The following is a 13975-nucleotide window of genomic DNA, read 5'->3' on the forward strand; positions in this document are numbered from 1 at the left end:
GTATATGTCAGACAGAGGTCAGGTATTGTATAGTCTAATGGCTTGTGGCAGGAGAGATTTTCCTGTAATGCTCCATGTGAAAGCGAAGATGTATGAGCCTTTTGGAGAAGGATCTCTGCTGTCCATCCAGTTTGTGTTGGAGAGGATGGTCCGGATTTATCCATGATTTACAGGTTGTTCAGTGTCCTCGTCTCCACCACAGATTCAAATGTCTCCAGTTGCAGCCTATTATAGAGCCAGCCTTCTTGATCAGTTGTATGTAGGTTTCCTTTAATAATGAATTACAACAGCAACCAGCTCAAAATGTGTATAATGTTAATTTTCAGTTAACACTTAAAAGAATAAAAGACGTTGGAATCGATAAGAACTGGAATCGATGAGCAGAATCAAAATTAATAAAATTCGAACGATACCCATCCCTAGGACAGAGACAGCGAGAGGAGATAAGCGAGAGAAAGGTAGATTTAACATGCTGATGTTAAGTTGTATAGATTTTACTGTTCAAAAGACATTCACGATGTAATGTTATTCTCTTGATATTTATCAAATAGGGCCTGTCACCACTTCAGTCTGCTTCACTCTAACCACATTGACATCCTGTAGTCACATTATGATCAGGCAAGAGAGAGCCTTCTGTCATCTGGCCCGCTAGAAGGGCCTGAGTAATTGAGTCGACAAAGGCACATCAAGTTAATGGTCAAACCATTCCAGGGTTTATAATAGCCATAAGTCTTCCATTACTGGGTGTGTGTCTGTGTGTGTGCCACATTTGAGTCAGAGCACAGTACAGCTCCTTAATTACTGCCACTTTAGTAGATTTTACAGGAATATACTCTCCTGTGTGAAGCAGTAGTCCATTCATCTATATATCTTCTTCTTCTTATAAGGGTCACGGATTCAGCCAGCTAAGCAAGGTGTTCCAGACATCCTTCTCCCCGCCCAGTCTTTACAGCTCACCCTGGGGGATCCCGAGGAGCTCACAGGCCAGATGGGATATGTAGTCCCTCCAGAAAGTTCTGGGTCTAGCTCTAGGTATCCTCCCAGTTGGCTGGCCTGGTAAACTTCCAAAGGAAGCAGCCGAGGTGGAATCCTGACATGATGCCTGAACCACCTCAACTAGTGCCTTTCGACGCAAAGAAGCAGCAGTTCTACTCCGAATGTCCAGATTCCTCATCTAATCTCTAAGTCTGAGCCCAGCAACCCTATGATGAACCTCATCTTAGCCACTTTAGTTCACAATCTCTTTCTCTTTCATGACCATAGGTGAGGGTAGAGAATGTAGATTGACCAGTAAATCGAATACTTTGCCTTACAGTGTGGGTCAGCTCCCTCTCCACCACGATGGACCAGTACAATGCGCGCATTACTTCAGATGCCGCGCCAATCCACCTGTCGATCTGTAAATTACAGTACATTTATTTAGCTGACACTTTTGTCCAAAGCAATTTTCAATATGTGCATTCAACCATGAAGATTTTACTCGAAAATGCAAGAATCATGAAAGTAAGTAAACATTTATCAAGCTGGCTCCAGCTCCATTTTCCTCTGACTCGTGAACAAGACCCCGAGATACAAAAAATCCTACACTTGGGGCAGTAACTCACCCCCAACACGTAGAGAACAATCAACTGTTTTCCGACCGAGAACCATGGCCTCAGACCTGGAGGTGCTGATCCTCATCACTCCAATGACCCCCTCAGTAACCCAGCTAGGGTAAAAAACTGGTCCACAGTTCCATTAGCATGATGGAATCCACATTGTTTCTCTTCTATCCAAGGTTCAACGATTGGTTGGAGCCTCCTTTCCAGAACCATGGAATAAACTTTCCCAGGGAGGCTGAGGAGTGTGATACCCCAATAGTTCGAGCACACCCTCAGGTCCCCTTTTTTGAAAATGGGAGCCACCACCCCTGTCTGCCACTCTGCAGGTACTGTTCCGACTTCCATGCGACATTGAAGAGGCGTGTCAGTCACGTCAGCCCCACAATGTCCAGAGCCTTAAGCATCTCTAGGCAAATCACATCCACACCTGGCTCCTTGCCGCTGAGAAGCTTCTTAACCACAATAAGGTGGTGATTCTCAGAGATGTCAGTGGGACACACAAACCCCTCCACCTAAATAAGGTGGCGATTCACAAAGGGGCGGTTGATATCTGTGAAAATGCAGTATATAAAAAAGTATTAAGATATTAACTACTCTCCCTAGAGAAGAGTTTCTAATATTTGTCATTGAAATGTGACTGTAGCTCTGGGGACAGAATGTGCTCAGTGTGTTTGGGAGAGCAGCAGAATGTCCAGTCGACCAATCAGCAGCCGGTAGATGCATGGATGAGCCGTTAATGTGCATATCTAATGACTAATCACTGATCCCCAATGATGATCTGGGGAACTACTTCTTCTTAATTTTTTTTTTAAATAAATGAAGTGTATTAATTTATTAAAGATAGATTTAACATCAGTATTAATGTTTTTTGGTTTTTTTTACTGGAGTGGGTTTATTCCATTGTTTAGACCCTCTCTATTGATGCTGCCCCAGTCTGCACAGCAGCCTTTTTTGAAAGCTTTAAAGTTTTAAATTAGAGGTAGATGTATATTTATGGAATGATAACAACTTGACAAATCTATGAGCTACTTTTGTCTGTTTTGTAAAACAAAACGATAATTTTGATAAGTTGTTCTGCTCTTAGGAGTGGTTACATACATGTCACTAGCTTACTCAGGGCTCCAGACTAACATTTTACATTGGTTGCAGTGGAGCGCCTAACTTTTTCATTTAGATGCACCAGCAGATAATTTAGGTGCATCCCAAAAAATTTCGCTGTGCATTTTGGCACCGTGTTATTCCTTTATTGACAGTTTCCATATACATTGCTAATTTCTTAACATATTATGTAAATGACTGTAAACAGGAATAAATATGATTTTTCATGAGGATGGTTTGAGACCTACATTTTGGAAATGGTAGCTCTTCCTTCGCTTTATTATAAGCAGCGTTAAATTTTATTATCATGTCGGAATGGAAAAAAGTTTTTTTGTCAGTTCATTGTTGAACACTAAACAGCACTATTTTGAACAAATAATTAATATAAAGTACATGATGTTGAGTGATGGGACCAACATAAAGCCTGTCAAAGAAAAAAAGTAACACAACTCAATATGTACGGACAGACTGTTACCTTAAGCCCTTGGACTCTACCGTTGTAAAGGGTTGTAGGCCTTTCACTATGAACCGGGTCACAGGGAGGTGGCACTCATTTACCCTCTCCTCAATCATCCTCCAACTAGCTGCAGCTGTGAAGGGACTTTGGGCTTGTCTTTGACTTTGACCAGCAGAAGAAGAGTGTTCTTTCAGTCTCACTAAATGTTTCGACAGATTTCCACTGTTACTGCCTTTACTTGCAAAACATTTGTTATACTTGTGGCAGCGAGTGTTGTCTCCATCGTTTTTGGTGAAGTACCAAAAAACCAAAGAACCAGACTTTCGGCCGGTTCTCTGCGCCATCGTCACACGAAGCACTAGGTCTGTGTATGTGACGGACAGTGGGAGCAGGTCGCGGTGCTGCTAATGCTCTGACGCTGCTAATAACCTGGTGTTGCTAACGATCCAACGTTAGCGTTAGCAGGGACCGATACTACGGTTTTTGACAATTTTACCCCGGGGCCCATTTAATACCGGATTTCAGTCCCAATCCCTAACTATGCCTGATTTATTTTTCCCACCAACATTCATCGAAGAAGAATACCAGGATCTGAGCCAATCAGAGACAACAGCCAGCACCTTCTCTGCCTCTGATTGGCTCAGACTGTGTTATTCTTCGCTGTATGCTGGTGGGAAAAAAAAACATAACACTCCACACAGACAGACCAGCTAAAATGTAAGGCGCACTGGTTCGACGAAGGAAAATTTTTGGAACCGCACTTGACCATTTGCTAGTATAGCTAGCAAAGCAATATAATAGTAGGAGGTTGTCTTCCTCCTGAGAGATCAGATCACAAAGGCTATAATTTAAACCCCTCTAGTGACTAAACTCTGTCCACATATTCCGACACTAGAACTTGATGAAGATCTTGGACTTCTTGCCCACTTGCGCTTGTTAGCGCTTCTCATTTTAAGCTGCCACATTTTTTTGCATTTACATTTGCTCATTTAGTGGAGGCTTTTATCTTTTTTAGTTTTACTTTGTTTTTTGCTTTGAACAACAAGAAGAAGAAGAGAACAGCACTAAAGCTTTACTATAGGAGACCTTGAATAACAGTAAGTACGTTTTAAATCTGTTCAATAAATAAATGGTAGATGATCAGGTAAACAAGTGTACTGAAAGGGCACAGTAGGAGCAAGCAAAGTATATTAGGGTGTTAGAGGTGATAGGAGGGGAGCTTCTGTTCAACAAGTTTTTTCAAGACATTCAGTTTTGAGCCACTCCTGTAGGAGAGGGTTTGGGTTTAGTGTGTTTTTCCATTCCATGAATTACTGAAGGAACAGAGAGATTCAAGTCAAGAAAGAACAAGATGTCCTCATTGGAGAACCACTAGCAGGGTGAGGTGGTTCACTGTATCGAAGGCTGCTGACAGGTCCTGCAAGATAAGAACCGATCATCTGTAGCTTAAGCTCCTCATGACAGAGCTGTTTGAGTGGAGTGGCTGCTCTTAAAGCCCAATTGAGCTGGATCAAGGAAGGTGGTTAATGAGATGAATTCTGAGACTTGTTTAAAACCACAATTCGATAGCCTTAGATGATAATGGAAGTAACAACACTACTATGGCAAATGTCGCAAAGATTGTCAGTACAAATACAGAGTGCAATCCTGGTTTTGTTCAACTTGTCTTCTCTTTGGAACTCACCCTTAACCTGAGCAGGGTTGAGTGAAAGCTTTTTGGGCATCAGGTTGAATGCAGCTGGAAATGTTTCCAAAGCCAGTGAGGCTAATATCACGTGTGATTCCTGGCATTTTTGTCGGAGATGTGGTGGGAATGGGGTCTAGTGCACATGTAGTTGGACACCTACCAATGAGGAGTTTTGTTAGCTTGTTGTCAGAGAGAGGGGTAAATAAAATAAATGATTAACTGATGTGGTGCCATAGATCTGGGAATGTGATAGGCCTGCTGAATGTTTTACTTTTTGGAGGTCCGGCTACATCCACATTGATATGTTTTAGTTTTAAAATGCATCACCGTTGCTACATATAGGCCTACATATACACTACTCCATAGTTTTGTGTGCTTAAAATTGATACGTTTGTACTGTTGCTGGCCCCAGGCCTGGACTGGTATTCTGATATACTGGGCATTTCCCCTGTGGGCCAATGCTGCTTTGGGTCTGATAAAATCAGATTTAAAATAAAAAAATAAAAAATCGGGCAACGACTGGCCCATGAAGCCAGGACAGCAGCCCATAGGTTCATTTTCAAAATGGACACTGGGCTGACCCTCTCACTTCTCTTTCTGGGCCCCACCACTCCCCCTCTGCCCTCTGTATCTCATGTCAGGTACCGTGGCTCAGAGCCAAGAGTCTGTGGATGGTTGAAGCGAGAGCATCAAAATGAAGAAACAAAAGTGCAAGGGGGTGCAGAGAAGTTTAGTGTGGGCCAAAGAAATTACCAATTATGCGGATGCCACGAAATGCATGGATTGCAGTAGCTTCAATAAAGTCACTATCCAACATTGTACAGCAACAGGTGGAGCTTGATGGGGAAGAGGTGGCTGGCCATGGCCACACCCAAGCAGAGGAGCAGACAGAGGATCAGGTGTGTGACAGGGAGGGACTGACTGAGCAGGACAGTGTAGTGGAGGTGGTAAGAAAGGAGTAGCTTCATGATTAACAGCAATACATTTGTCTGTCTTTCATTCTGTCTCTTCTTTCTTTCTTAAAAAAACTTTTATGCTGAGAGGGTTTTATATTCTTGCTGCCTTGCAAGCACTTTCCTTCAAAAAATGCATCTCTAGTTAAAATTATGAGGCCAAGGGTTCCCTTGTCAAAGATGCACAAAGGGCTATATAATATACAACTGTAGCTCTACTGTGCTAACACCTGTGCCTGATTATGTCTTAGCCGACAGAAAAAAAGTCCTTTTCATTCATCTCATATGTTTATTTTTAGCCGGGTTTGGTGGTAACTGTTAAGAATTATAAAGTATGGTATGGATTACTGTTATTGCTCTCTATAGGTAGCTCTCCACTTAGTTTATATTGTTTGGAGCTGCTGTTCATTGAGCTGCACTTTCACGAGGTAGGAGCATGAACTGTAGGTTTAAAATCCCCAAACAAACAAGCACATCATTGATTAAATTGCCCAACCACATGCAAAGATAATATTAAACGAGAATATTATTAACTGTGTAAACCTTATATTCTTTATCAATATTTGGATTGCACAGCTTTTTACACATATTTCAGATACTACATCAATTCTGGACCTGAATGTGCAATCAGGTTAAAAGTACACTGAGTAACTTTTTTTAAATTTCCAAGCATAAACTTTTTTTTTAAATTATAAGTATATTTTAGTTCTGACAGAGCTCTTGATACAAGGAATATAAGTTTGTAAAACTAAATTAGTTAATTTTTTAAAATGCAAACAATCAAGGTTTGTTTAAATTTGTATTGTGTTAAAAACATTTTATATATATATATATATGTATATATAGCAAAACAGGCCTGTATTTTGAGTCATGGTGAAATAATGATAGTTAAAAGAGCACATGTTTTGTTCTTACTTCTCAAGAATATATTCATACTTGTATACTTAAATTTATGAAATCATACCTTGACAATGACTCCTACCATTACTATAATATGGAGATTTGGGATTCAATCGGAAACGACACCGTCAACCACATTAGCATTCTGAATCCATGAACACCTCCACCCCGGTCATTGCCTGCTCAGCCTGCTTCCCTCTGGAAAGAGGTACAGGAGCATAAAAAGCAGAACTATCAGATTTAAAAACAGCTTCTTCCTATGGACTCAACTCACACACGAACCGTTAACTTGCCTTCATTATCACGCAACATCTGCAATATTTTACAATATCATACATCATGTGCAATATTTTACCCAGTCGATGCACCTCCAGCTGTGGTCACTCATTCATTGTATGGGTCTCTGTGCAATGACAATGAAGGCTTATCTTATCTTCCTGATTGGTACTTGTCTTATATGCCTCGACTACCAGCAGGGTCCAAATTTTTCCAAATTTAGATGAAAAAATTTACCAGAGGTTAAGAAGCCCAGATATTGTCAGGAAAGGCTGGCAGATTACCACACTCCAGAAGAAGACAACTTCAACTTCCTTCATGTGAATGTTATGCTTGAGATAAGCATCTTCATTTTCCACTCTGGCTTTGTCGATCCGGCCTCCCACACTTAACAATCAATTTCTGTCAAGGAAAGGATAACGATTTTACATTAGGATTGTGAACGGTAACTCCAACTCCTTGCCTTTGACATTGAAGCTCCTCCTTAAGATAGTAGTATTGGCCTGAGAGGCCTAAAAGCATGATTTCCATCCATCCCTTCTACTTGAGTCCAGTCTACTTATTAGGACTGGAGAAGCACTTGGCTATATGGAAGACTCTTACCAGAGCCTACCAGGGGAAATGCTCCGATCTCAAGCTTGGTCAAGGAGTCAGTCCATGCCTTCCATTGTAAAATCCTTCTCTGTTGGAGTGGTCACACTCTCTAAGGGGAAGGCCTTACTCTGTACTGTGATTTCAGAAATGAAGCTTGACACTGAGGTAAGTCCCTCCATCACATAAAGGTTCCAGAAGATGAACTCCTCTTAATCTGCACCATATTCTGATTTCTTTAGCTCTGATGCTGCCTTCAGCCTAAAAATTGTGACGTCAACGATTTACTATTTCTTAAAACATGTTTATTCATCCAGTAGTCAACTGCCTCCTCATGGTATATGTATGTAGGCATGTAGTTGTCCTCTTATCTCAAAATATAACTTATGTTTCCCTCCTAAACCTCAGTAGGACTCAAATGAGAGTGTTGTTGAGGTCAGTTCTACTTCGAAGTATAGTGTTCAATAATACTCCTTGTTAATCGCCTCAAGAATTATTATTATTTTTTTTTCCCATTTCTTGAGGGTGGTATACACTGAAAATTGGCAAATACTTATGAACTAGCTTTGCCTACCTTGTCATTGACTTAGAGGTCTCACATATTACTCCATACTACTAAGTGTTGAGATGGAGCTGGAACTATAATATTTAGTTCTGGGGTGGAGCAAATTACTCAACTTTCATATGGACATTGTTGTGCTTGGCTTAAGGACGTAGGTCCACTTTGGAGGATGTGGGTATATTAGCTGCAAATATCATAATTTGTAATGACCAGCTTGCAGGCTCCAACAAATGAGGGGTATGTACATGGAAGTAACGTAATCAAACATATTTCTTAAAGCAAACAATAATGAAAATGACAATGAGGTGTCGTAGTTTGAGTCAGCAGTGTATGCAGGTGAATGAGTGCTGAGTGTGATAGATGTGTGGTGCGTGTTGTGAGTGCAAAGCAAAAGACAAAAGAACAGCTCAATGCAGGGTGGCCAGACTGGCTGACAGCAGGGCAAGAACCAGCAACGGGCATCCGGAAGGGAGGCTAAAGTAAAGAACTGATTGGCTTCACCCAGTCCAGGACCTATAGACACTCAAAAGCACTCACACACACAGTATCCATGCTCACAAGTCCCGGCTCTGCAGCCGTCACAATATGCATTTTATGTTAGCTGAAAATGTGCCTAATTTGCAGTGGAGTAGGAGTAAGAGTAAATTATTATCAGTAATAAACACTGCATGTGACGAATTTAGACTGTAGAGAAATTTTTTTCTATAGCTACGATCTTCCCTCAGTATGCAGACTTGCTGAATAGACCTGTCTAACTGTTCCTTCCCATCACATCTGCTTGTCTGCAGGTATAACCACGGTGCTGACCATGACCACCATCAATACCCACCTAAGGGAGACTCTGCCCAAGATCCCCTATGTCAAGGCCATTGACATTTACCTCATGGGTTGCTTTGTCTTTGTCTTTTTGGCATTGCTGGAGTATGCCTTTGTCAACTACATCTTCTTTGGCCGTGGTCCTCACCTGCAGAAGAAGGTAGCCGAAAAGGCTGCCAAATCCAACAATGAGAATAGGAGCAGACTGGAGGGCAACAAAGTGCAGGTGCGCAGCCGGTTTTGTGCAGCTTCACAGTTTTGTTGATGATGTATAGGCCACGCACATGAAGCCAAGGCCCTCAGGTGCTGTATGCTCATTTTTGCATTACTTTCCTTTTTTTGCTACTTGTGGGCATTTCATTTACTCACCCAGATTTTTTAAAAAGCGCATACCCTACATATTTCCACTCCAATTTCTTTCAGATCAATGCAATTCAATTATACTCACTTTAATGAAAAACCTTTTCAATGTTCTTGAAACCAAGGAAAACCTATGATATGGCTATGTATAATTGCATTTTAGAAATGAACAAAACATAGTAATGAATAGTAAAAAATAAGTAAAATCGGATTTCACGGATGCAAATATGTTAAATGAAATGCCTCCCAAGATCCTCCTAAACTGAATCCACTGCACACTTTTTTAAATTGGAGCAAATGTATTGTGAACTTGCTACAACACTTGCTGATCCACCAATTCGCATCGGTGAAAACAATATTCACTCTACTGTCACTGCTGGTAAAAAAAGGTTGTCTCTTACCTGAATGGGGCAGTCCAGCACATGTTCGAATTCCATTCACCTAAATTAAAATGCTGCTTATTGTTGGAGAACATCCATTGACTTTGCTGTGTATTTGGGGTATAGGTTACAAAATGAATTTAACAAAATCTGTTAACTTCCCTTAGGTTGATGCACATGGCAACATCCTCCTGACCAACCTAACCAGTGAGATGGGTGGATCAGATATGATGGGCGCCCTCAATGACCCTCGGGCTACCATGTTCTCTTACGACAGTGCTAGCATACAGTACCGCAAGCCCATGACTAGCCGAGACCTTTACGGACGACCTGCCATTGACCGGCCAATGAGTCATAAGAAGGGTCGCTTGAGGAGAAGGGCATCACAACTCAAAGTCAAGATCCCCGACCTCACGGATGTCAACGCCATAGACAAGTGGTCGCGTGTCATCTTCCCAATTATATTCACCTTCTTCAACCTGGTCTACTGGCTTTACTATGTCCACTAGGGTGGCAGTAGTGAGCCTGTGTGATTTACTAGTAAAGCTACCTAGGTCTTGTACAGCAATGAAAATTAAAATAATTTATATGAATCCTGTTTTGGAACGAGTAGTACTGGATGTCTTTACAATGTAAAAACAATTTAAAACAGAGGTATAATATAAAACAGAGGTATAATTTATAAAAAAATATATATCACTTTTACTGTACTCATACATACAAAATAGATATAGATAAAATAATAGGACACAGTGGAAGTCCAAACTTGCCAAAAAGACTTTGGTGACCCTAACATAATGGGCAATGGTCTTTCATTTGATCTCTCTTTTGCTTACCTTCTGTTATATCACTATTTTGCATGTGAATGGAACACAACTTTATTTGCTTTTAAGGTAAAAAAAAAAAAAAAAGGTGAGATACAGAAGCCCAGTGCAAAAACAGTGGGTAACTAGTACTGTTTTCACTTGATTTTGTAGTTGAAACTCAGACAGGTAATAACAAAAGATGGTTGCGTGAATGCCATCAGAATAAGGTGATCCTCGACTGAGGTAATGTTTGTCAAGTTGGGTATGTATCATTGTGTTGAAATTCGACAGCCATTTATGACCTAATAAACATGTGACATTGCTTTTCATGAATATCATGATTTTGTTAGGGTTGTGCTGAGTGCATGTGCATTTACCTGTTTTCCAATTGTAAATCAAATTAAGTTTTCCTTCATATATATATATAGATCTTTACATGGCTCTACTGGGCCCTGTATTATAATCATTATACTGTATGCTTTTGAACAATCATTGTATTTAAGATAAGCACAGGGCAGATATTAATTGGAACTCCATTAATTTCTCAAACAATGAATTGTAGTCAGATTTGTACCAACAATATTCTCACAGTGTCTGTGAGCATATACAATGCAATTTTCTTTAAAAAGAAATCAGGTACAGAAAGACCAATGATGTCACCAAGCTTTCAAACCACATTCAAAATGCCGAGCCCTGATAAAACACGCTGCTGGTGTTAAAATGCAATTCTTAACCTACAAATTATGTTCAGTGCAATTGAAGGGAGTGTATCTTTGACAGTGTGCAGTATAGTGAAGCGGAGAGAAAGGTTGTGGAGGTCGGTGATATCAATGGGCATATATCAAGTCTGACTTTACATACAGGAGACTGGAGTTTGCATTCTGACGTGATGACTTTAAAAAAAAAACTATTTTTAAACTAATTTACACATAGCAAGTGTGGGATAGATTGTTGTTTTAATGCTTAAGTTGTGTATGTTAGAATAAATTAATGCTTGTAAAGAGGAAATGTGGCTAGTTGCACACAGGGGTGCTTACTGAACCCCAGCACATGAAATTAAAGACACCATGAAACAGATATCAGAGCTATTTGATTCCACATATTTACCTGTGTCCGTTAAAACACAAAACTATGTAGAGAATTGTCCCTAATAATATTTTGCATCTACAGTAGGCAACAGCAGTGAATGTGCATCACATCCCTGCAGCAGATTTGACAGTAGCATGGAAAGTCAAGATGACGGCCTGCTCTCTGTTGACAGGGACTTCTTGCCACCACCTTTGCCTACAACTGTGGATTTAACCAATGAATCAGACAGCGTAGGATTCTGTGCATTGGTCGCTAACAGGCAGAATTCATCGTTCTGGGAGTGAGTTGAAAATTTGAGAAAGCTTTCTCATTAGAGGTAAAAGTTAAGAAATGGCCCTGAGTGCAGGATGAGTTGTCAAACAGTTAAAAAGCGTTCTACAGGAAGAGGATAGACACATTTCTCTATCCTGGTTTACATGATACTGTGTAAAGAGCAGGCTTTTGAAGGTCCTGTCCAGAGAACAACCAAAAAACATGAAGAGCATACTGCATGAATTGAAATAGAAATGGTTCATCACATTCACAGGGTATAATCTTTTGGCATACACAAACACAAGGGGGTTGGCCATGCACAGGTGGGCTTGTCTGCTGGTACGCTCTGCAACACATTGCATGTTTGGTTGTTTAATTTGTTCTGGCCAGAGTCACCTGATATCTCCAAAGTTGTAGATCTGAGAGGGTTTACCTAAGCAAACACTTCGATCAGGTTTCTTTGTGTTCTAGTTCTGTCGTTCTTCAACTTTGAACCTACTGCATTTATAAAGCCCATTTATGCTGTAGGAGTTTTAGCAATACACAACTTTGTTGGCCTTTAAGGCTCTTCAATCTGGCCTGCTGACTTTCAAAGTGTGTATTGGAGATACGTGTGTGTGTGTGTTTGTGTGTGTGTGTGTGTGTGTGTGTGTGTGCGCAGTGGGATGTGAATATTCACAGTGGAACGTCTGAGTTCCCCCATCTCCAGTTTTCCACAACTTGGAACTTTATTATTCATTCAGAAGCTTTGGCCATCATCTCTATCAGTTATCTTAACTTTTTTGCTCGATCACTTAACGGTAGAGACTTGTGGACACAGCAACATACAAAAGGAGTCAGATGACAGGTTGTAAATAAACCGACAGTTGATGAGATAATCCAAAATCACAGGTTGACATTAAAGTGAGCACACCCGAAAAGTGGATTACAAGAATGTCAAGTGGGCATTTTCCAAAGTTACTCCTTGGAAATCTCTGTTGTAGTTGTCATAGTGCGCTGAAAGACATGACGGGCAAAGGTACAATGTTATTATATGATCCAAGTTGTAATAAAGCAGAATTGTCCTTAATTAGTATATACAGATGTAAGTAGTATGGCAATTTGATGGTAAGGACCAATGCCTGTCTTATCAGGGCTTTTAAAAAACAACAAAAAAACAACAACAACAACAAAAAAGCAGCAAAACCACACAGGCTTCAGGACACAATATAGCAGTGTCCTCTTTTCTCATGGCTGAATATTGTGCCTTTACCAAGAATCTCAATATTTTCACAGGGTTTAAATTAACTTCTAAACCATCTTGTACTTTTTCTAGATTAAGAAGAACATGGAGTACCAGACACCAGAATTGGACACTCTCAGATCTTTTCTGAGGCTCTGTAACGTACAGTGCCATTCTCTAAGCATAGATTGTAGTGAGACATTCCAGCATTACGATGACAATCTTTTGAATTCAGTGTCCCGCAAGGCTGGTCTCCGCGCTGGCAGTGTTGCAGCTCGTGGACAGAGCAGAGAGGATGGACAGTGAAGAAAAAAGAAGGAGAGAAAAAAGCGGACCTCTCCCCACAACAAAAGACACATGGAGAAGAAAGACATGTTTTCAGTGGACTGAGGAACTAATGGAAGCCTTGAACAACTGCTTTGCCCAAAGGCTGTGGACAGGGAGGACATGTGCTGGACTCTTATTGTGTAAAATTACTGTACAATTTTTCTCTTATGCTCTATATGTTCTTTCACGTTGAATGGGATGTGGGTGTGATTGCAGTGTGTGTGTGTGTGTGTGTGTGTGTGTGTCTTGCTGCCGGTGTAAAGACAAACATAGCACACTGTGCAGGAATGCGTGAGTGGACATTTGTGTGTGAGTGTATTTGAGAGAAAGAGAGAGAGAGATTGAAAGTGGGGCCATATGGATACACGTGAGAGGGAGAAAACATAAAATACTAATTCTTTGTGTCAATTTATAGAGACTTCAAAGAATAGCGTTTAAATAAAACTGCTGACATCTCTACCAACTACATGTTATGGTGATTTTCTTTGGCATATTACCTCTGCCTAGGAGGTTACGTTTTCACTACTGTCTGTTGTTTATCTGTTTGTATGTTTGCTTGTTTGTCAGCAGGAATATGGAAAATATACTGAATGGATTT

General features: G+C 40.6%; 1 protein-coding gene across 1 annotated transcript in view; it reads left to right on the forward strand.

The window, feature by feature from the left end:
- The window catches only part of gabrb1 (gamma-aminobutyric acid type A receptor subunit beta1), a 70986-nt gene extending 57146 nt beyond the window's left edge, over positions 1-13840 (forward strand). The window contains exons 8-9 of the mRNA XM_035609560.2: positions 8914-9167; positions 9849-13840. Of these exons, the coding sequence (XP_035465453.1) occupies positions 8914-9167; positions 9849-10190 (596 nt within the window). The 3' untranslated portion in view covers positions 10191-13840. The remainder of the gene's footprint in view (positions 1-8913; positions 9168-9848) is intronic.
- The last annotated feature ends 135 nt before the right edge of the window (positions 13841-13975 follow it).

The sequence above is a fragment of the Scophthalmus maximus genome, chromosome 15 (assembly GCF_022379125.1).
Source record: "Scophthalmus maximus strain ysfricsl-2021 chromosome 15, ASM2237912v1, whole genome shotgun sequence".
NCBI classification, from domain to species: domain Eukaryota; kingdom Metazoa; phylum Chordata; class Actinopteri; order Pleuronectiformes; family Scophthalmidae; genus Scophthalmus; species Scophthalmus maximus.